At 35.6% G+C, this 25,295-nt stretch overlaps 1 protein-coding gene across 2 annotated transcripts in view; it reads right to left on the minus strand.

The window, feature by feature from the left end:
• The window catches only part of ATAD2B (ATPase family AAA domain containing 2B), a 148,942-nt gene that overhangs the window by 23,090 nt on the left and 100,557 nt on the right, over positions 1 to 25,295 (minus strand). The window contains exons 20-22 of one of the 2 annotated variants that reach the window (XM_024118530.3): positions 16,808 to 16,943; positions 14,575 to 14,756; positions 10,676 to 10,835 (exon numbers count right to left, since the gene is read on the minus strand). In XM_024118530.3, coding sequence (XP_023974298.2) covers positions 10,676 to 10,835; positions 14,575 to 14,756; positions 16,808 to 16,943 — 478 coding nt within the window. Of the gene's footprint in view, positions 1 to 10,675; positions 10,836 to 14,559; positions 14,757 to 16,807; positions 16,944 to 25,295 lie in introns of both variants that reach the window. The other variant, XM_024118529.3, reaches the window with a different exon arrangement.

Below are 25,295 nucleotides of genomic sequence, written 5' to 3' on the forward strand. Positions count from 1 at the left end.
CTCACGGGCCCAGCCGCTCCGCGGCATGTGGGATCCTCCCGGACCGGGGCACGAACCCGTGTCCCCTGCATCGGCAGGCGGACTCTCAACCACTGCACCACCAGGGAAGCCCCACTTTAATAATTTTTAAACTTCTCTTTTGATTTCTTCCTTGATCCATGGAGTTATTTAGAAGCATGGTATTTAGTTTCCAAATATCTTTTCCAAATAATCTTTTGTTATTGATTTCTAATTTAATTCCATTGTGGTCAAAGAACATACTTTGTATGACTTGAATCCTTTTATATTTAATAAGACTCATTCTGTGGCCCAGAATATGTTCTATCTTGGTGAACATTCCAGTGCACTTGAAAATAATGTGTATATATGTTGCCATTGGGAAAAGTGTTCTATAAATATCACTTAGATAAAGTTGATGGATAGGGTTGTTCAAGTCTTCTATCTCTTTACTGACTTTCTGTGTACTAGCCTTATCTAGTTTTAAGAGAGGGATATTGAAGTCTCCAAGAAATTACAAATTTCTCTATTTTTCCTTGTAGTTCTATCAATTTTTGCTTCATGAATTCTAAAGCTCTGTTATCAGAAGCAATAAATATTTAGAGTTATTATGTGTACTTGATAACTATGAAATAATTTTCTTTAACCCAGGTATCTTTGGCCTGAAATCAACTTTGATATTTATATAATCACTCCAACTTGGTATGATTATGGTATTTCATGCTTTTAATCTATTTGTAGTTTTATATTTAAAGTGGGTTTCTTGTAAAAAAAAAAAAAAAAAACTACTAATTCAAAAAGATATATGCACCCCAATGTTAATAGCAGCATTATTTACAATAGCCAAGATACAGAAGCAAAATAAGTGTCCATCAACAGATGAATGGATAAGGAAGATGATATATATATATATACATACATATATATATACACACATATACACACACGGAATGAATATATATATATATGGACTACTCAGCCATTAAAAAAAAGAAATTTTGCAATTTATGACAATATGGATAGACCTGTAGGGTATTACGTTTAGTGAAATGAGTCAGAGAAAGACAAATACTGTATGTTATCAGTTGTATGTTGAATCTAAAAAATAAAACAAACAAATGAATATAACAAACCAGAAACAGACTCACAGATATAGAGAACTAGTGGTTACCAGTGAAGAGAGGGAAGGGGAAGAGACAAGATAAGGGTAGGGGATTAAGAGGTACAAACTACTATGTATAAAATAAGTATGCTACAGGATATAATGTACAGCAAAGGGAATATAGCCAATATTTTATATAACTTTAAATGGAGTATAATCTATAAGAATTTTGAATCATTAGTTGTATAATACTATAAATCAGCTATGCCTCAATTTTTAAAAAAAAGTATATGGGAGGAAAATGAATGAATGAATGTTATTTTTTTTTAATAATCTTAAATAAACAAACAAGAAAGTGGGTTTCTTGTAAAGGAACCTCATTAGTGCAGTAGGTAGAGTGTCAGTCTCATCAAGTGGGTTTCTTGTAGGGAGCATATGGTTGGGTCTTGCTTTTTTATCCAAAAGACACTCTCTGCCTTTATTTGTGATGTTCAAGCCAGGTATCAGCAAGTTTTTCTGTATAAGGCCAGAAAGTAAATATCTTAGGCCTCTCAAGCCATAAGGTCTCTGGCAAGTATTCAAAGCCGCCCCTGTAGCATAAAAGCAGCCCTAGACAACATGTAAACAAATGGGCATGCCTGTGTTCCAACTATAAAAACTTCATTTACAAAACCAGGCAGTCAGTTTGACTGTAGTTTGCTGATCCCTGGTTTAGGGGATCATTTGCTTTTAATATAATTTATGTGATTATTAATATGCTTGCTATTTACTTTCTACTTGTCCCACATGCTCTTTGTTCCCTTTTTCCTCTTTTTTCTCACTTCTTTTGGATTGTGTACATTTTTATGATTCAGTTTTTCTCCTTGTTGGTTTATCACCTCTAACTATTTGCTACACTACTGCTAGCCCTATATAAACATCAAGGAATATTCCCTCTCTTTCTCCGGCCTCAGGTAGTTTCGTCACACATATGTGCTGATCAGTATTCAGCTAAAGACTGGAGGAGGCTCTTCTGCAGATCTCCAGAGTGCTCTCTCTGTGCAGCTTTCTCCTTCCTGGTACTCTGCCCTGAGAACTTGATTCACTTTGGCCTCCTTACACTCCCAGCAATTCAGGGAGACTTCCAGGCTCTGCCTGGCTTCTTCCTTCCCGTACCACAGTCTGGAAGCTATCCAGGCAACTATAGTGCTCAACTTGTTAGTTTCCCATCCTTCACAGATCATTTCCATTGTTTCCTGATATCCAATGTCTTCAAAATTGTTTTTTCAAATATTTTGTTCAGTTTTTTTTTTTCCATTGTTTCAGGCAGAAGGGGAAATTCAGTCCCTTTTACTCCATCTTGGCCAGAATCAGAAGTCTCCTGATATTTTAAAACATTCTTTGAAAACCAAATTTTAATGGTTATGTAACAATCCAAAGAACGATGAACCTTAATTTTTCAAAATTATTGCTCTATTGTTGGTAGTTTAAAGTTCCTTCAAATTTTAACCACTACAAACAAAAAGCTACAATGAACATCCTTAGAAGGAGCTATGCTTTCAAGCTGATATTTGTAGCCTAAGAAACTTTCTGCCACTGGCTTTCCATTTCAGCTTGAAAAAAGCTAAAAAAGAGGTAAAATAATATAGGTAAAATACAAAGGTCATGTATCTAGCACATTATACTCTAAAATAATTCAGTGATCTTTCTTTTTGTTTTTTTTTAAACACATGCTTCCCACCCACATTCCATCCCCAATTAAAGGGGGGAGAAGAATGAATGAATTAATTAATTAAGAAAAGAATTCCATAAAAATTTCCCACTGGTCTGAAGGACAAGGAATTTATTCTAAAGAGCATCTGTGGGGACTTCCCTGGTGGCAGGGAAGGCATTGCCTAGCAATGCAAGGGACACAGGGTCGGATCCTGGTCTGGGAAGATCACACATGCCACGGAGCAACTAAGCCCACATGCCACAACTACTGAAAGCCCACGCACCCAGTGCCCGTGCTCCACAACAAGAGAGAAGCCACCACAATGAGAAGCCTGCACACCGCAATGAAGAGTAGCCCCCACTCGCCGCAACTAGAGAAAGCCCATGCTCAGCAACAAACACCCGACATAGAAAAAAAAAAATTAATAACAATAAGGTTTTTTTAAATAAATAAATAAATAATAAAGAGCATCTGTGGGAATTCCCTGGCGGTCCAGTGGTTAGGACTCCATGCTTTCACTGCTTAGGGCCCAGGTTCAACCCCTGGTCAGGGAAGTGAGGTCCCACAAGCCACACAGAGCAGCCTAAATAAATAAATAAATAGCGTCTGACAAGGTAATGCTTTTTACATATGCCTATCATTACAATTCTTTTTAATCATTCTTAGCTCAGAACAGTGCCTAAGTTTATACATAGCATAAAACTGTAAGCTCACAGATTAAAATTAAAAGACATGTCCATATCTTGGGTCTTCATCTTTTTTGAGGGGTAGGGGAGTCATCCTGGATCTTACAAGCTTGTGATAATAAAGGTGGAGAAGTATACATGTACACAATTTTGTATGTAGTTGTTCAGAGACCCTCTCATGGCCACCAGACTTAAATTCCTTGCTTTAAAATTATACATGAATAATAGCTACATATTTACCACCAGTTCTTTTATTTTGTCTCATATGTTAAAATCTTAAGATTCTCCAAATCCATGAAATTTAAAAGTAACATAAGCATAGCAGAAAAACCCCATACATACTCGCTTTGACGTTAAGACAGATCACAATCCATTCAGTTGTGCCATATAGTATTTGTGGGTTTGTACACAAATTACATAACCTCCCTGAGACCCAATCTCCTTATATCTATAAAATAAAGATATTACCACCTAGTTTTGCCTTCAATAAAAAGTAATGGCTATTGAATAAACTGATAAGTATTAATAAAATTAATACAATCACTACTTTTATGAAGGTAACAATTATCTCAATGTGTCTGTGTTTCTTTTGTGTTTTGGTGAACAGAAGTATATTAGCTGGGTTTTTTTCAACAAATTATTAAGAAAGATTAATAATTTTTTAAAAACTGATTTTTATGGGATGATTTTTCATCCTAAATCATTTTATAAATAAGAAATTTTACTGTATTTACTGGTTCATATCTGCATTATGTTATTATGTCTCCATTTTATAATTTCTATGTACTCTGAGACTCCTTCAGTTAGTATCTAAGAAGAGGACAATTCATAAAATTTACTCACTGGTCACATTTATTAAGAATATGCTCCATACAAGATGTCTATACAGATCCTGTTCTCAATCAGCTTAGAGTCTAAAATACAGGATAAGGATATGTAAATAAGTAATCACTCCAGGAAAAAAAAGAAAGGAATAAGTGTCTCAGAAAAGTTACATAGTGTTATGATTCCAAGATGAAGGGATTACTTGTAAATGGAAGGAAATCGGAAAAAACTTTCATGAGCATAGCATTTAATATTCCTTGAAGGATAAGTGGGATTTTAAAAGATAAGCATGGTTTTAAAAATGATGCACTAGGTTTTCTTGTATATAACTTACATCTCAACAAAATTGACTTAAAAAGAAAGAATGAAAAAAAAAAAAGAACGAATGTACACACTCTCAGCAGAGGCAACACATTTAACAAAGGTACTGGAAGTACCAACAGTAAGACTGAGACTTAAATTGAGAATTGGGACCCATATTCCCTTGAGGAGGGTTCCTTCTAGGCTCCCCTCTCTTTTCATTCTGTATACTGCCTGTGTGATCTCATTCACCCCTATACACTTATGACTCCAACCAGGTCTCTTACTCAAACTTCTATCTCTGAACCCCCATATACAACTAGTATACAATGTCTGCATTTTATCTGGGTGTACCAGAGGTAACTTACATTAACACATCCAAAATTAAACTTAGCATACTGCCCATAAACCTGTTCCTCCATTGGTTTACTTGTCAGATTCCTAACACCCAGACCACAAAAACTCAGATGTCATTCTAGATTTCTGTCGGTCATACATAATTGGTTGGTCACTAAGCCCCCTATGTTCAATCTATGCTGCCATAGCAAGTGAATCTTTTTTTTTTTTGGCCACGCCACACAGCTTGTGGGATCTTAGTTCCCTGACCAGGGATTGAACCTGGGCCCCAGCAGTGAACACGCTGAGTCCTAACCACTGGACTGCCAGGGAATTCCCTGCAAGTGAATCTTAATTGGTCTTCCAACCTCCATCTCATCATTCCCTTGACCTTTGACACTGCCTATAATACCATACTCTTAAATGCAAATCAAATCAAATCACTTTCTGTCTCAAAACCACCCAGTGGCCCCTTATCATCGAGAGAATTAACTCTGAAATCCTTACACAGGATCAAATGAAGATAGGGAACTTACTATGACATTTATTTATCTGCAGGACTCCCCACTAAGAAGCCTTTAGGCATCTCTCAGGCCAGAGCTGCATATCTCCAGCACTGAACACAACTGACACACAGAAAATATTTCATAAATGGATGCTCAGTAAATGGAGATTCAGTGAGTAGAGAAGCGAATGAATTTCTCACTATTCCTCCAGACACTCTACTTTCCAGCCATATTCTCTTTTTTTTATACCTTTGTACACTACTTTTCTCAGCCTAAAATGAATGCCCTTTTTAACCTTGTTCATCTCCAGTGTCTTCTCCTCTGTACTCTACTCACACTGTACATATATCTAATACACACCTTATGAAACTGCATTAGAATCATCTGCTGCTGCCTCAAGACAAAATTCAAAATCGCCATCTCTATGCTACCTCTACACCTTAATAATCTATTACAATTACCAATAGTTAGATATTTGTCATTCCTATAAAACAGTGAGTTTCTAGATAGGAGGGACTGTGGCTTATTTATTAACTGTTATGGGCTGAACTGTTTCTTCCCCAAAATTCGTTATGTTGAGACTATAACCCCCAATATCTCAGAATGTGACTGTATTTGGAGTAGAGACTTTATAGAAGTAATCAAGGTAAAGGAAGGTCATAAGAGTAGGCCCTAATCTAATCTGACTTGTGTACTTATAAGGAGAGGAAATTTAGACACACATAAGAGACACCAGGGGTGCATGGACACAAAGAAAAGACCATGTGAGGACACGGCAAGAAGGCAGCCTCTGAAAACAAAGGAAAGAGGTTTCAGAAGAAACCAAATCTGCCGACACCTTGATTTTGGACTTTTAGCCTCCAGAACTATGGGTAAATCAATTTCTGTTGTTTAAGCCACGCAGTCTGTGGTATTTTGTTATGGAAGTCCTAGCAAATTAATACTGTAACATATAGCATAATGTCTGTCACATAGTAATTATTCAATATGTATTACTGATCTGAATATCTCCATCTCAAGAGGCAAGGACTGTCACAGTACTCTAAGAACTCAGCTCAGTAACAGCACATGATATTTACAAATACTAATAGAAAATATGAATGAGTTTGACTGAAGCATAGCCCATAGAGGGCTCCAAAAGCTGGGGTGAATCTGTGAGCTTTATTCCTAAACAACTGGTACAAAACAGAAAATTTTGAGAATACTACAAGACTAGGGCTGAAATTTCATCAAAATTAGCTAAATGAGGGTATGTATGTGAATGCACTTGAGGGCTAGAGGGGGCATGTGGTACAAGACAAAGAATGGGGAACAGTTAAACATAAAATATATCACATATTTATAAGATAATAATTAGGATCAAATATCTGACACTAGTCACATTTAGAACCTACAAACTAAAATTCTTCTGGCTAACATATTCAATTTTTGTCCACTTTATCCTCAAGGGAGAATCTGGGTAAACACTTAGGCAACATGTACAGCTTCCAGAATGTTGGCTTTTGTCTTCTATGTACATGTTAGTTTTTTTCCCCAAATGGCCAACTGTTCTGCAGAACAGAACACTGTAAGCTTTCAAATACCCATGGGAGCTTGTAAAAGTAATACAACATTCATGTAATTTCCACTTGCTACACAACAGACCCTGAGGTTATTTTCCTAATACATAACAAGTTGTTCTGTTGCTAAGAAGAAAAAAAGGGCTCTTGACTGAAGATATGAAAAAATCTGAACAGAGCCGAAATCATGCTTTTGAATTATATGACACTTTTTGCATCTAAAACAGTGAAGAAATAAAGTTACAAGTGTATCATGTCAACTCTAACTGTGAGATAGAGCCATATTCTTTGATTATACAACTGCATTCTGTAGTAAAAGGTTATTATGCACCAGAAATCATTGCTTCTTTCATAAAAGCAATATTATTTCAATGTGGTTATAATTAAATTACATGGGGCGGGGTGGGGGGAGAATCTGGATTGATCCTTTCTACTGGCTTTTTCTAACGGCTCAAATTCATTTTTCACTATCAGTCCCTAGATTTGTTCCAAAATAGGATTAAATTTTAAATGTGGTCCAGGGAATATACTAATAAGCACAAAGTACAAAGGGTCATTCTAAAGCAAATATGTAGGTACCCACTAAGGAAACAATTTATAACAAATTAAAGCATAATTTAAATAATAATGATAACAAGAATAAATATATGAATGTCTAATCTTTATGGACTACTTCTCACATCTCAGGCACTATGCTAAGGGCCTAACATGTTCAAGTTGAACCACATGAAAATGGCAATTTCATAAGGTTTAACCTAATACATTTTCTCATCTAATCCTTACAGCTACTCAGTGACAAGAGTACTATAATTATCCCTATTTGCAGATAAGGGACCTAAAATTTAGAGGACTTAACTTGATCAAGTTAAAGAACTAGGAAATAAAACTGGGACTGAAGCCTAGGTGTACATCCAAAGCCCAGGCTCTCCTTACCTACTGCACAGTTTCAGTAACATCTATGTCTTGAAAAACCAGCAGGATGAGAGTGTAGGCACTCAAGTACTCTCACACACTGCTCATGGCCACTATATAGACACTTGTGCAACTGTACCTTCACCAAGAACGCAGCAAGGGAATCAAAGGAGACGGACATCCAGCCCATTCTTTACTAGCCAAACTGTGGCCCTGCTGCAGATGCCATCTACACTGAAAAGGAGATTCTCTCAGTCACACAAAACTGCTATATTGGTTAACAAGTGACCCTGATGCTGCTAGAAGAAGATTTTTTTTAATTGTGAGAAAATTTTAACAACACAGTTTAAAAGCCTTAAAAGAGATTATTATACAATCTTTGATCCAGAAATTTCACTTTAAGGAATTTATCTTCAGGAAATAATTAAGGATATACATAAAATTTATGCCATATTCATCAGTGTTAGAGAAAAAAGCTAAAAAATCTAATATGTCCAATAGGGTAGTAGTTACTATAATACATCCATGTGATAAAAATTATGTGGTAAAAATACATTAATTCATAAACTTTTCACAAAATTTTACATGAATGAAAATGTTTACAAAGTTATATTTTCATTTTAGTAAAAATATTATTCATACATGTATTTCATATACAATATCTGTGCATGTGTATGTGTGACAGAGAGAGAGAGAGAGGGAGGGAGGGAGAGAGGGAAAGAGAAAGAGAGAAAACACTAGGTAACAGGATTATAGGTTGCTTTAATTTTCTTCATTTTTATCCTCATAAATTTTTCTATATGATATACAGTGAAAAGTAAAAAAAAAAAAAAAAAAAAAAAAAAAACCTAAATAACAAGATATAAATGTCCTGATACAAAGCTTAAAAACTGCTAGATACCAAGAGTAGCTATATAAAAGTTTATTCTGCCTCTTAACTTGGAATTAAAGTATGTAATTTACTGTGGTCTAAACTGAGACAAGGAATACTTAACTTCATGTAGAAATGAGAAATCCAGGTCATTCTAACAGGTGGCCTGAGTTAAGAACCACTGCCCATAAATACAGACATAAAGCAGAAACTGTATTCTGAAGATCTTTAAATAACTGAAAGTTTGCATTAATTTTTTAAAAATAAAAAGCATCTTACTTGTATATCATCTGTTGAAGAAACAGAATTCTCAACAGAGTGAGAAAAAGAGTAATGACCCCTGCCAGCTGGGAAAGGGCCTGGCACTATCAACCAGGCCTTGGTGTATTCATATGAAACATAAAAACAATTTTAGGGACTTCCCTGGTGGTCCAGGGGTTAAGAATCTGCCTTCCAATTCAGGGGACGCAGGTTCTATCCCTGGTCGGGGTACTAAGATCCCACATGCCTTAGGGCAACTAATCCCACATGCCGCAACTACTGAGCCCTTATGCTCTGGAGCCCACGTGCCACAACTACAGAGAAGCCCGCACAACGCAACGAAGATCCTGTGTGCTGCAATTAAGATGCGACACAGCAAAATAAATAAAATAATTTTTAAAAATGAAAAAAAACATAAACAATTTTACAGAACACCACTCTGTGACCATGGTGGATCAAGATAAAAACAAGACCACTCCATAATCATGTCTGAACACAGACAAAAGTATGAACACTGTCCTAACCACAAAAATAACCAAATATAATCCTAGCCTGGGTAAGATGAATGACTGCCGCTTCTTTACCAATCACAACTTTAGCCTTGCTCCATTCTTCTTGCCTTCCAGGTTCTTAAAATACCTAGTCCCCCAATTATTCCCACTTCCTAAGAGCATCTAATCCACTGCAAAGCCCTACTTCCTTAAACCCTCCCCAAAATCACTTAATGCTAGCTCAAATCCTATATGGCTCCCCATGATGTACATTCTCCTTTATTACAATGTATCAATAAATTCATCTCCTATAACTAGAGATTATTCCTGGAGGTCTCCCCTGGAGGGCATTAACAGAGTTGGGACTACAGATTTGAGTACAGGGTGGGATTAAGAGTAAAATAATAAAATTATATAAAAATACATGCAGTCTGTAGAACAGATAACGTCTATCTACCTAAAGGAGGTCTTTTGATAAGTAAACTTATCCACAATAAGTTTCCACAAATTCGAAATTACCAGTGTTTATCAGCACTGGTGATGTTGACTAAATAAATAAATCTTAAATTCTCAACTATTCAGTTTTCCATCTTACCTGAAAAAAATAAGAATCTAAGTATAAAAAGTGAAAGGTAAATCAAGAAACTAAACCCTGAACATAATACTTAGAATAATAAAATCCTCTAATCTAAATATATTATCTAATAATTTAATAAATGAATTAGCAAATATTATATATAGGATGCATAAACAAGGTCCTGCTGTATAGAACAGGGAACTACCCTCAGCATCTTGTGATAAACCATAATGGAAAAGAATATATATATATGTATAACTGAGTCATTTTGCTGTACAGCAGAAATTAAACACAACATTGTAAATCAACTATACATCAATAAAATTTTTTTAAAAGAATAATAAAATCCTCTAATTTAAATATATTTAGTAATTTAACAAATGAATTTAATAATTAAATATTTAAGTATATTATTAGTTCCTCATCAAGAAGTTTCTAAATACAGTAATATGTCATTAAGATTAATTTATCTATCTGAAATATAGGCAAGCTTTATTTAAATTTTAAACTATCTTCTCATTGATCACCAAAGTCAACCTTGCCCAGTGTGCATCCTTACCTCCTGGGTCCTTATCTGGATTGTACTCTAAAGCATTGCTACAGATGAGGTCAATATCTTTCAGGAAATCCTTAGCAGTCAGGTAATTATGCTTATCAATTTTAGTGATTACTGTTGATAAATCCATTGGTTCCTTGATTACTTCAAGATAATCTGAAACCTAAAACAGGATATTTTAATGAAAATTACTTCTGATATTTCATATAATCTACTCATAAAAACACAAAACAAAACCATAAAGTTATTTTAAAATTAAATCTAGATATCTAGGAAATAATTACAGATAAGGATAAAATTATAGAGCAATTTATGCCACTAAAGATACTATGTTATACTTTCCATGAAAAGCTTCAGTTTCAAGTCACATCTAAATCAACTCTGAAAAGTTTCTCATCTTGAAATATGAAACAAACTGTGTCATTTTTTTTTTAATCCTTTGGACACACCTGAGAAGAAAATGTATCGGTAAAAATACCCAATAAGCATCAATAAATGTTACCTCAAGAAAAATAATTTTTAAGGAAAATAAAAAGAAACAGATTTTTTTTCTTATTATTAGAGATGTTCTTGGGTAAATCTCTTTAAAATCTCTAAACAAAAAAATTATCTTTTTCAGTTTTCCAGGATGAATCGTTTCATGGAAAGAGTTTTCTGCTCCTTTGGATTCATTACAAACATTTTGAGTCAACTATGTAACAAAAGTAAGTATTGCTTTCACGACTAGAAAAAATTTACTGGCCTTGTCCCTAAATATAAACAGATCTACAAGCGAAAAATACATTTTGCTCAGTGTGATTTTCTGGGAGATAACCCCAAATAGAGATATTGGTCATGACTGCCCAATAAATTGTATGTTTTATATCATTTGACCAATAAGAAAGCTCTTCCAACCTATATATCTACAGGTATACCTTGTTTTATTGCACTTGCCTTTACTGCACTTTGCAGATATTGCATTTTTTTAGAAACTGAAGGTTTGTGGCAATGCTGTGTTGTCAGATGATGGTTAGCAATAAAGTATTTTTTAATTAAGGTATGTACATTTTTTGTAGACATAATGCCATTGCATACTTAAAGAAGACTACAGTATAGTGTAAACATAACTTTTATATACACTGGGAAACCAAAGAATTAGTGTGACTCACTTTATTGCAATATTCACTTTACTGCAGTGGTCTAGAACTGAACCCACAATATCTCCAAGGTGTGTATGACTGTACTGTCTTCCTTAATGCAAATCTCAAATCAAGTAATTAGGTCTGACATAAACACAGTCTTATAAATGTCTAATTAGTCTGGAACCAAATTCTGGGAACAGGGTAATTTCTGTTCTATGAAACTAAAGGCTAGTTTTCTCCATTGCAGATGGCACTGATGCTTTTTGGGGACTTTTTTTTTTTTTTTTTGGCCTCGGCATGTGGGATCTTCCCCAGCCAGGGATCAAACTCATGCCCCCTGCATTGGGAGCGTGGAGTCTTAACCACTGGACCACCACTGCAGTCCACTGATGCCTTTTTTAAAATTTACATATTGTATATTCACATGTATAAATACACATATATGCATATACAAAACCATATGTATATATATACACATACATATTATTTATGTTTTTAAATTTTTAGGTAGATGTGTGTGCATGTTTTAATGTATTTTTCATTCTCTAGGAGCTAAAAAGCCAGCCAATCTCCTTATAGGGGATACAGTGGAGCTATACTCAAGAAGGAACAGTTCAGAAGATATTAGCTGGATCCTTGGCTCTGACAATTGGCATGTATTGTGTACACGTGGAAAACATTTTATAAATTTTTGCACTATAAAAATTTATATTACTAATGACCATAAAATTTTAGCACCTATGCTTAATTTTTTTTTTTTTTTTTTTGCGGTACGCGGGCCTCTCACCGCTGTGGCCTCTCCCGTTGCGGAGCACAGGCTCCGTACGCGCAGGCCCAACAGCCATGGCTCACGGGCCCAGCCGCTTCGCGGCATGTGGTATCCTCCCGGACTGGGGCACGAACCCGTCTCCCCTGCATCGGCAGGCGGACTCTCAACCACTGCGCCACCAGGGAAGCCCCCTATGCTTAATTTTTAAATTCAACGCTTATTTTCTAAACTTTTGTTTCCTCTGCAATTTGCTTTGGAATTTGATAAAGTTTTTAGACATTTCAAATTCATTATTTCAATACAAGTTTTTGTGTTTTAGGTTATCAAAATGTTATCTTAGTTTCCCCTCTCTATCTGTCCCAGAGACCCCTAAGTTTTCAGCCTTAAAAGTAAACAAAGAAGCAGTAGCAAAATGAACCTGAGAAAGAAAAACAAAAAAGGAAAAAGAGAAACATCACCCTAAAATTAAAGTTTTAACTGACCAACATCTTCTATCCCCTTCCACTGCCTTACCATTATTTATAAAACTTTCACTCTATCACAGATGGCATTTGAAATCTGACAATGTCTTCTGGTTAGACAGAAAAAGTTTTCCTGGACAAAGGCAAAACTGGTTCACTCCCAGCATAGGAGGCTGACTTGGGGGCAAGTCCAATTAAGTGTCAGACTTCCCATACTCAATTTGAAATAAAAATAAACATTTATAACAATCTTTAAAGTGGGCTGATAGTTTTAAGACTTTCTGAAAATACCACGAGGGAAAAAATATGCTTCACGAATATAAAATATGTATTAATTGCAAGAGCAAATAGGCAAGTCCTGTTATTCCAGTAGAAAAAGATGACAGCCGTGATATAAAGAATGTGGACTTCGAATTTTAAGAAACATTGAGTGTTGGCTGCGTCACTTGCCAATAAGCCTCAGTTTCTTCAACTGCAACATAATAATGACCTTGTAGGGTTGCTGAAAGGATCAAATGACTAAAACTATGTATTGTGGATAAACATACAAATAAAATTAAACATAGTCCCTTTATTCCCAAAAGGGGGAGGTGGGGGGAATAGATATTTTCAGATTTTCCAAGGGGAAAAAACATAATGCTAGCTCACAGGCATAGATGAGGTAATGGTTCCAAAGGAATCTGCTCTGATCCAAGAGTACAGATTTCACAACGAGGACACAACATTAAACTCTGCATCACTTCATAATTCAAATTTTAAAAAAGATGAGAAAAAAAATTAAAACTAAAAACACCAAAGCTGTTCAAACATGGAGTCTGAACTATAAGAAGAATGCCAGTAAAGACTGCATTATGTGCATCCACACACTATATTATCCCAGGATAAAACAAAACAAAATAAAATTTATTCTACAGTATTATAGTAGATTCCAAATGGAAAATTTCTTTTCTCATCATCACAAACCATGCTCCCACAAGGACACAAAACAATACACATAGAAAGTGAGAAATTTTCCACTCAGAGCAGAGAAAATTCTTGGAGAGAAAAATAATAGGCTGTGCTTATAACCTCATACAGCATCTTCGTCACAGACATTTCCAAAATATGAAAGACAAATTTCAGGTTTCTTAGCTACCACTTTCAGTAAGGCATACACAATTTGGGAAATGACAATTTTAATTGGTATTGATTGGTTAATACCAATATTCTTTTGGAAAGCAGGATTTATCCTGGAATAAAAATAGTCTAGTATGGACATTTCACTAAAGTAACTTTTAATCCTCTTCTTAAATTGAAGAGTAGGAGATCACAAAGATCAATACTAATCAAGAGGACATATACAAATTGTCATTAATTTCATCCAAAAGTCACCAGATGTTTGCTGATGACATTGGTAGTTATCACATGGATTAAAATTTTACAGGCTAGGGGTAATATTCATCCATGCCTTTGTTTTTTTCCTTCCAAAAAAAGATGTCAACATTTTTTTCTTTTAGCCAGTTCAACTTCACTGTTTGCACACTACTGAAACAAGACCTCTTCAATATCCACCGGTTTGCTGAAGATGTTAAAGCGTTTATCTGTGGCCAGCCTCTTGGTTACATCCCTGAGAAACAACCGCAACTCTCTTAAAGTATTTTCCTCCTGGTCCTCCATCCGAATTTTTTCTGTTTCTGATAATTGACGAGGTGGAGAAGGTAGTGCAAGTGGAAGAACTTCCATAGCACAAAGACCTAAAGAAAGTAGAAGAAAATGTTAAGATCCCAACATGGCAGGGTCAGGACCTCAATTACTTTTCTGGCACTCTCTCAAAATGTTTTTTTAAGAAAAGGAGAATTCCAAATACATGTGAACCATGTGAATTCAGGCAGGTAAAAATGTGAATGGAAACCAAAAGTACATTAGGGAATGAACAGCTTTACTTTTATAAAATAACTTACAACAGGACGTCTTTAAAGCACAAATGATATGATTTTAAATAATTTGATTCTGAGGTATTATTTACATACAACTTTAAGAAAAAGATTTCAAATCAACATAAATATCTTCAGGTGAAGTACTTGTATATTGATTTGCTGAAGTCAACCTTATTTAAAGACTGTTTCTCAAAATGAGGTTGCCTTATAAGCATGAAATTTAAGTAAAGAATAATTCTTTGATCCTTCCAATTCCCAAAGACTTCTAATTTTAGACAAGTCTCCTACCCTCATATTCTTACTGCAACACAGTTGGGATAGTAAATGGCACCTGCAGGGAGTGGGAAAAAAAAAAAGTAGTAACTAAAAAAAGAATCCCAAAGACATGAAGAAGATGGAAAACCCAGGCTTAAGTGTGATATATAAAATCTATGGCATTCACTATCTACTGTAAAACAAACAAAACATCTTCTTAGAAGGTAAAGTATTAACTTGCCTAACCATAATGCTCTCTAATTCCTTAAAAGATTTTCCTGATATCACACTGAAGCTCAGGATTAAAATCCTAAGTATTCTCGCCAATTTCTAAATAGCCCCTAAGATGAAAAATGAAAGTCAACAGGAGCAACTCAAAAAGAAAAAGAATGATGTTCAGCCTTAACATAGAAAATTCAGATCTACGGGACTAAAATATGTCTAGGAACATGCAAGATACTTTATTAAAATGAATCATTTTAATAATGAAATATTTTAAATGCTGTTATTTAGATTAACAGAAGGCAACAACCAATAACCAGAAGGTATAACTTCCATGTTGAATATTCCAAAGTTTCTGTGGGGAAAACCCCACAGCTATAGTCATTTGATAGACGTTCATCTTAAAAGCACTGAGAAAATGTGAAAAGGAGCCACTAAAGGACAATAAAATTATTAAAGTATCAGATAATAAAGCCACTGAAAAACACAGTATTGGATAATATAACCACTGGAAAACAAAGAAGTATGAAAAAGCAAGGAGTTGGCAGGGATGGGAAATGTATTTAATATCCTATAAGAATAGCTACGAGAAACATAAAAAGCAGAACAAAAAGAAAGAGGCTTAAAATTTTTTTTAACAAACAGGACTGCTATTTTCTAGAAGAGGATGAAAGATTAAGCAAGGGGATCTTATCTTTTTGCACCTTTAGTATTAGGAAAAGAAACTCTCTTTTGCATGACTTAGCATGCAGTCCTTACTTAAGTCAGGGGACTGAAAATCTAATTTTGAGGCCCCTCTTAATGCTATTAGGCCCAAATCCAAGAAAACTCTAATGCTTAAAGAAAGCCATGATAGATTTCCAAGTGCCTAGCATAATATATCTAACATAATAGGTGCTCAATAAATATTTGAAAAATCAATCAATAAATAAAATAAACCAGAAAAGGCAAATGTTCCAGCCAGTTCTTGGCCCAACAAAACTACCCTGGCCCAGAAAGCAATCAGCACAACACCTGTTGTTCACAACCAGCTAGTTCGAGTCCTTAGTACCTAAAGTGACTAAAACACAGCAGAACCAAAGACTTTTTCTATGACTTTTTGAGCCTCAGAATGTGAAATCTACCAGAGCATCTGGATTGAAGTGATAAGGAGACTACTTCATAAACAGTCACTCATTAGTAAAGCTTTAACAATGAGGCTGTACTTCCCAATCTCCTCAAGTCAGGTAAACACAATGGCCACTTCCACATGTGTTCATCTAAAGTTAAACAAAACCTGAAAAACTGTCTTCATTTCCACAAAGAAATGGGTTTTTTAAAAAGATGACTCCAAGATAGGGTATCTCTTAACTCCAACCCACCCATTTTCCTAAAGGCTTTAGGAACTTTACCAGTGTGTTTCCTTCGTGGTGGAGCCATTGAGGCCTGATTGAGAATCAGTTCTTGGAAAAACTTTCTTCTGTCCTCTTCAATAGGCCTTTGAATATACAAGACCTCTTCGTACTGTATTCTAAAGATACATTTAACCTACACACATACACACACACACAAAGACATTAAATATTTAGAGAATTAAAAGCTTACATATTATACCAAATTATAATTTCTTCAACTTCGGTACCATTTTCAATGTTCATTGAACATTCATGCGCGGTTAAGGTTAACCTAGTCTTAGGCTATGCTGTTGAGAGGTTTAACCTCATGGAATAAACAAGAATGAAAGAATGATCCAGTTGCTCAAGTCATTAATAAATTATACTATAATATAAAAAAGGATAGCTGATTGTAATAGTCAGATGGCAACAATCTCAAAGAGCTGTTGCATAAGAGCTGAAAAGTAATTATCTACAACCTACTTAAAATAGAGAGCTGGGAGGATGCTAACCATGTTGCCTTATCTTAAGCTATTTCTGTGTGCTTCCTATCCACTAACTTCCCTTCCTGGGCTCTTTCCCTACTAAGTCTATTCCACTGTATCCTCTGGAATCTTGATTTCATTGCAGAAAAACTATACCTTCGATCTCACCAAAGAATGCTCCACAATGACACCACCTTCCATGCAAAACTCCCAAGCAAAATTAAGCCAGTCATGCTCATATCCCTCAACTCCTTCCAGTTAGTGATTGCCACCTCTCCTTTGTTCACCTGCTCCATAAAGACTTTGACCCCAGATGTCCCCCTTGCAAGATATGCTGTTTAAATCCTCTTTATATCATCCACATTTGTCGATACACTTCATTTAATTCATATGTTTTCCTAGAAGGTCTGTTTCCTATTTCAAGATACTAAACTCCCTGAGAACAGAACTCATCTGTTTTCCTATACCTACCACCATGCCTACCTAGCAATGCTTAATAAGCATATACTGAATGAATAAAGCTTGTGATTTTGTTACCTAGCCCACATCAAATTGGAAACTGCAAATAAAAAAAGGGAAAAGGGGGCTTCCCTGGTGGTGCACTGGTTGAGAGTCCACCTGCTGATGCAGGAGATATGGGTTTGTGCACCGGTCTGGGAAGATCCCACATGCCACGGAGCGGCTAGGCCCGTGAGCCGTGGCCGCTGAGCCTTCGCATCAGGAGCCTGTGCTCTGCAATGGGAGAGGCCACAACAGTGAGAGGCCCGCGTACCGCAAAAAAAAAAAAAGGGGGGGAAAGGTCACTAATATGGAAAGAAGTACCAACCATGACAGTGTGGAAATACTGGATTAAAATTTAAAACATCAGATTCTAGCCCAAATATAGGTACATATTTCTGGTAAACTTTGGATAGTCCATTCAATTTGTTATGTCTAGCCACTTACTGAATTGCAGACTGTGAAATGAAGAATTACTTAAATATTATTTTAATCTATCTTTGTAACAATGAGGTACATAGGGAGTCCCTCATTTTACAGATGAAAAAACCTACGCTTGGAAAGGTTTAAGTAACTGGCTTGAGGTCACAAAGTGAATATATAGAGAAGACTAGATTATATAAGCTCTAAAGGTCTTTTCTAGCTCTAAAATCCTAAGACAGAGAAGAGACAATGAAAAGTAGCCATCAGAATTCAATATTTAGGTGGGAAATTATTTACGTCAACCCAAAGCCAAATCCTTAAAGAGTTTACATAAAATTTCACCTTGTGACCGGTCCGATATTTTCTTTGAAGACTACCTTCATGTAAAAACCCCTCCAATTCTTCGATCTATACTTTGCTGGCCTTCCCTTGAAAGTTCTGGCAAGCAAATTTACCACTGAACATCCATCATCTGTCAAACATCATGCCAAACACTGCAGTTAAAAACTTGAAGAAAACAGGCTTACTTCCTGCTGTCAAGTCTCTTCAGTCTCATAAGAAAGCATTATGATACCATGCCAGAAGTGTTATAACAGAGGTAGTGAAACAGAGAAGACCCTGCAAGGGGCATGGGTGAAGAGGCATTAGATAAGATATAGCAGAAAATGCTAACATTAACTGGGTCTTGAAAAATAAACAGAACACAATACCCTAGAAGTACCAGGATTCTGTTTAAGGGTAGTAAAACATTTAATTTCAGTTTTAAATAGTCTTCCTTCTGATCATTTTTCAACATTGTGTTGAACCTGGTAAATGTAAAACCATACCAAGAGCAATTCTACAATAATCCCCCTGATATCAGCCTTCCTGATTATTACCAACAGCTTGTTTTTCTTTAAATTCACTCCTATCTTCTGACATTCCCAGCCTCAAACTTCATCCTGCAACAAGACAAACCTCATATAATTCCCTGAACGAATCATGTTCTCTTTCACACTGGTTCACAACAGTCTTTATAGATGCTATTCACTCTTTCCTAAACTGTTTTGTTTTTTTTGTTTTTTTTTAACTCTCCACTCAAGCCAGTGCTTTCTGGGTGATGCTTTCTCTGACTTTCCCGGATAAACTTAGACATACCTTCTACTATCTCTCATTAACTTTTTTTAAGTTCAATAATTTTTAGTAAATTAATTCAGCTGTGCAACCATCACAGGTCAGTTTTAGAATATTTCCATTACCTCCAAAAAGTTCCCTTGTGCCCATTTGCAGTTCATCCACACTTAACACTGCCAGCTGACAACCAATGATTTGGTTTCTGTGTCCAGAAATTTGTCTCTTCTAGAAATTGCATATCATAGAATTGGTAGTCTTTTGTGTCTAGTTTCTCTCACTTTTAGCATAATATATTGAGGCTCACCCACACTGGAGAATGTATCAGTAGTTCACTCCACTTGTTGCTGAATAACATTTCACTCTATGTATATACACGACATTTTGTTTCGCCAATCACCAATTAATAAATACTTGGGTTATTTCCACCATGATGAATAATACTAGTAGGAACACTGGCGTACAAGTTTTTGTGTGAACGTATGTTTATATTTCTCTGGAGTAGTTACCTAGGAGTGGAAATGCTGAGTCTAACACTTTAAGAACTGCCAACTTTTCCAAAGTGGCTATACCATTTTACAATTCCACCAGCAATACACAAGGATTCAAGTTTCCTACATTCTTGTCAACGCTTGGTGTTGTCTGTCTTTGTGATTATATAGCTATCCTAGTCGGGTGTGCAGTGGCATCTCATTCCTGAATGACTAATGATATTGAGAATCTTTTCTCATGCTTATTACCCTAAGAATATATATACTCTTTGGTAAAATGCCTAGTCAAATCTTTAGCCCATTTTTAAATTGTAGTTTTCTTTTTAAATTTGTGGTAAAACGGTCATAAAAAAATTTAACATTTTAAAATTGTACAGCCTGTTGCATTAAGTGTATTCACATGGTTGTGCAGTCATCACTACCTATCTACCTTCAAAACTTTTTCATCCTCCCCAACTGAAACTCGATCCATTAAACATTGACTCCCTACACTCTCCCTTTCCCCAGGTCCTGTCAACCACCATTCTACTTTCTATCTCTATGAATCTGACTACTCTAGGAACCCTGTATAAGAGGAATCATACAATATTTGTCCTTTTGTGACTGGCATATTTCACTTAGTATAATGTCCTAAGATTTACCCATGCTGTAGTTACTCTTGTTGTAGAATGTGTCAAAATTTCCTTCTTTTTTAAAGCTAAATAATGTTACACTGTATGTATATGTCACATTATGTTTATCCATTCATCTGTTGATTTCTACCTTTTGGCTACTGTGAGTAATGCTGCTAAGAACATGGGTATACAAACATCTGTTTGAATCCCTGCTTTCACTTCTTTTGGGTATATTCCCAGAAGTACAATTGCTGGATCATATGGTAATTTTGTTTAATTCTTTAAGAAATCACCACACCAAACCATTTATTTTCAACAGAGGCTGCACAATTTTATATTTCCACCAGCAATGCAGAAGGGATCCAATTCCCTCACACCCTAACCAACACTTGTTATTTTCTGTTTTTATGACAGTAGCCATCCTATTGGGTATAAAGTGGTATCTCATTGTGGCTTTGATTTGTATTTCCATAATGATTAGTGATGTTCAGCATCTTTTCATGTGCTTTATTGCCATTTGAGTATCATCTTTGGAGAAAATTTAAGTACTTTGCCCATTTTTTTTTTTTTTTTTTTTGTGGTAAGCGGGCCTCTCACTGCTGTGGCCTCTCCCGTTGCGGAGCACAGGCTCCGGACGCGCAGGCTCAGCGGCCATGGCTCACGGGCCCAGCCGCTCCGCGGCACGTGGGATCCTCCCAGACCGGGGCGCGAACCCGGCTCCCCTGCATCGGCAGGCGGACGCGCAACCACTGCGCCACCAGGGAAGCCCACTTTTCCCATTTTTGAACTAGCTGTTTGGGGTTTTCTCTGTTGCTGAGTTGTAGGAGTTCTTTATATACTCTGGGTATCAACCCCTTACCAGATACATGATTTGCAAATATTTTCTCCCATTCAGTGTATTGTCTTTTCAATCTAGTAAGAGTTTTATTTTTAATGAAGTCCAATTTATCTATTTTTTCTGTTACCTGTACTTTTGGTGTCTCATCCAAGAAATCACTGCCAAATCCAATGTCATGGAGCTTTTCCCCTATGTTTTTTCCTAAGGGTTTTATAGTTTTAGGTCTTTTTTTTTTTTTTTTTTTTTTTTATTTATTTTTGGCTGTGCTGGGTCTTCGTTGCTGTGTGTGGGTTTTCTCCAGTTGCAGCGAGCAGGGGCTACTCTTTGTTGTGGTGCGCAGGCTTCTCATTGCGGTGGCTTCTCTTGTTGCGGAGCACAGGCTCTAGGCATGTGGGCTCCAGTAGTTGCAGCACACGGGCTCTGTAGTTGTGGCTCGCAGGCTTAGTTGCGCCGTGGCATGTGGGATCTTCTCAGACCTGGGCTCGAACCTGTGTCCCCTGCATTGGCAGGCAGATTCTTAACCACTGCACCACCAGGGAAGTCCCTATGGTTTTAGGTCTTATGTTTAGTTCTTCAATCCATTTGGAGTTAATTTTTGCATACAGCGTAAGAAAAAAGTTGAACTTCATTTCTTTTGTACGTGAACATCCAGTTTTCCAGCACCATTTGTTGAAAGGACCATCTTTTTCCTGATGAATGGTACTCACACTTATCGAAAATCATTTGACTTAGTCTTATTATTATGCTGAAAGAGTTCTTTATACATTCTGGATATAAGTGTTACCAGATATGTGATTTGATATACTTGAAATATTTTCTACCAGTCCGTGATTTGTTGGGTTTTTTTTTCATTTTCTTAATGGTGTCTTTTAAAGAATAAAAGGTTTTAATTTCGATAAAGTTTACCATATCTATTTTTTCTTTTATGGATCATGCTTTTATATATTCTACTATTATAGCACTTCTACTATATTATTTTTTCCAGGTCTCTCTTCCCTCTAAACTTTAAATTCTTGGAGAACAATGGCTATCTGAATTTTCACCTATTTTATTTCATTCAATGAAGATACTGTACTAGAAATATGTACGTGTATACATGCATCTATGTGTGAGTATTGTGTGTGTGTGTGTGTGTGTGTGTGTGTGTGTGTGTGTGTGTAGAAACTGTGTTAGGCAGTTAGACACTGTGAATGGAAGAGTGAAGAAAACAGACACTGTCTTAAATAAATTACATTACATTGCACAGAATAGGCAACACATTTTTGATGAATGAACAACGATCTTAACTTGATGAATACAAAACTCCATTTCCCTAACCACCCATCAGCCTAATCATCACAATATGCAAAAACTGTCTCTCTGTAGTTTTAGAGAGAACAGGACATCATAAGTGTGCATAGCCTTTGGAATCAGACAAACCTGGGTTCAAATCCTTGCTCTGCCACTCTCTGTAAGACCCTAGGCAAGTTACTTTACCCCTGTTGGCCTCAGTTTCTTCATCTGTCAAAGGGGAAAGTAATACTTTTCTCACGGAACAGTTTAAGAACATATGTTAGGTAATATATATGATTAACCTACACAGTGCCTGGCACATAGTTGCATAAATATCAGCAATTCTTTCATTAGCAAATATTTTTTTTACCTCATTTATTAAAATGTTAGAATTGTTAGCCCCCAGTTTTGAAGGTAGTGTCCATATGACCTCTGTAATCGGTAAAATTAATGGTTTAAAACATCAAAATCAAAAAACAAAAACAAAAAAACAAAAACAAAAAAACCCTCAAAATCTCAAAAAGAAAAGGTGTGGAAAATGAGGTCAGAAATGAATCTACCATAGTTTTCATAAATAAAGTTTGCTTTCCTTAAAACAAAACAGGCAAACAATCCATCAAGTAAAAATAAACATTAGTATTTAACATACCTTAAAATAGTAATAATTCATGTTCATTTACTATACCTTTTTTAATTAAAAAAAAAAACTTGGGAGGATCACCTTCCTCTTAAATTTTAAGAAATCATAAAATTGTTTTACAACCAAAAAATTAATACTAAGATATTTCTCTTGTATACATGATCATTTATCTGAGTTTTCAATGTCCCTACTTGATGTTTCTACTTAAGTTACTGATTTTTACCTCCCAGGTCCCACCATAAACTGAGAGACACAAAATGACATGAAATACTGAGAAGACAAAATACTGTATGTAATCTTTACTTTCATCAGTGTAGCTGAGGAGATATTTCTTTAAAATTCACTTCTAATATATTGAATTATACCATTCTGAGCCTGCCCATAATTTAATGCCAAAGTACATACTGTGAATCTCTTCAGAAATTTAAGTGCAATTCCAAAGTCTGCTTTCCTTCTGCAAATATTTCTACTTTTATCTGCTTCCTTGTTTAAAAGTCTCTTTACTATGCTCAACCTTTGATTCTTTTTTCTAATTCTCCTGAAGAGAAATAACTTGCAATTCTCATATATAGCAACTAAAATTCTCCAACTATTCTCAGAAAAGGTCTTCAGGGTCCACAGAAGTAAATTTACTTACACTAGAATTCTGCAACAACAACAAAAAAGACGCATGAGGCTACGCAGGAGTTACTTAAAGCCTCTGTGATGATTCAACAGTTTCTTTTTTTCATGCAACAAACATTTACTAAGCAATTCCACTGTGTCAGGAAGCGAAGGGCAGTAAGACACTCCCCTCCTCTCAAAGAGCTGTGGTCTAGGTCAGAGAGTCTCAAATGTTTTGGTCTCCACACTTTATTAAACTCTTAAAAATTACTCAAGAACCCAAAAGAGCTTTTGCTTATCTGGATTATATCTCTCAATATTTATGTACTAAAAATTAAAACTAAGAACCTTCCAAATTATGTATTCATTTAAAACCTATTACATGCTAACATTAAAAAATATATTCTTTTAATGAACTTATCTATGAAACAGAAACAAAATCATAGACATAGAGAACAGACTTGTGATTACCAAGGGAGAGGGTTAGATTGGGAGTTTGGGATTAGTAGATGCAAACTATTACATATAGAATGTATAGGGGCTTCCCTGGTGGCACAGTGATTGAGAGTCCATTGATTGAGAGTCCACCTGCCAATGCAGGGGACACAGGTTCGAGCCCTGGTCCGGGAAGATTCCACATGCCGCGGAGCAACTAAGCCCGAGCACCACAACTACTGAAGCCCGCGCACCTACAGCCCATGCTCCGCAACAAGAGAAGCCACCGCAATGAGAAGACGGTGCGCCGCAATGAAGAGTAGCCCCCGTTCTCTGCAACTAGAGAAAAGCTGGCGCGCAGCAATGAAGACCCAATGCAGCCAAAAATTAATTAATTAAAAAAAAAATACTCCCTCCAGTATATACATACTTACTTAAATGTACTATTCTACTAATATTACTATTTGTATTATGAAACATACACACACATTTTTAAGATAATATGATAAATGAATAGAAGTTCTAATATTTTTCTCAATATCCCAATGCATTGTCTTACTTTGGGATTAAAAAGGGAGAGCTATACAAAGACACATTTACAAGAGAATTTTAAAAGGGCTCCAAAAGATGAGATGGTCACTCTGTCCCACAAAAAGAAAACATTTTTGTATCCCTAATATTAGTCCCATGATGACTAATTTTTTTTGTTTGGTGTTGTTTTTAAAAATTGAGCAGAGAACCTTTTCTTTTCATCTCTGAATGAGTTTATTTTCTGATGAGAACAGCAGCACTTATTACAGAAGATTTAGAAAACAGATTACAAAAATAACTATAATCTTAAGACCCAGAGATAATTACTATTATTTCTATTAATAGTTACATATAGTTTTTTATATATGACTATATAACTAATATATAATTATTTCTATATAAATCCAGATAATGCCATATATATTGATTTAATATCTGCAATTTTAGCAATACATTCAAACATCTTTTCATGACATTAAATGTCTTCTACATCAATATTTTTTTTTTTTTTTTTTTTTTTTTTGTGGTATGCGGGCCTCCCTCTGTTGTGGCCTCTCCCGTTGCGG

The sequence above is a fragment of the Physeter macrocephalus genome, chromosome 12 (assembly GCF_002837175.3).
Source record: "Physeter macrocephalus isolate SW-GA chromosome 12, ASM283717v5, whole genome shotgun sequence".
Lineage (NCBI taxonomy): Eukaryota > Metazoa > Chordata > Mammalia > Artiodactyla > Physeteridae > Physeter > Physeter macrocephalus.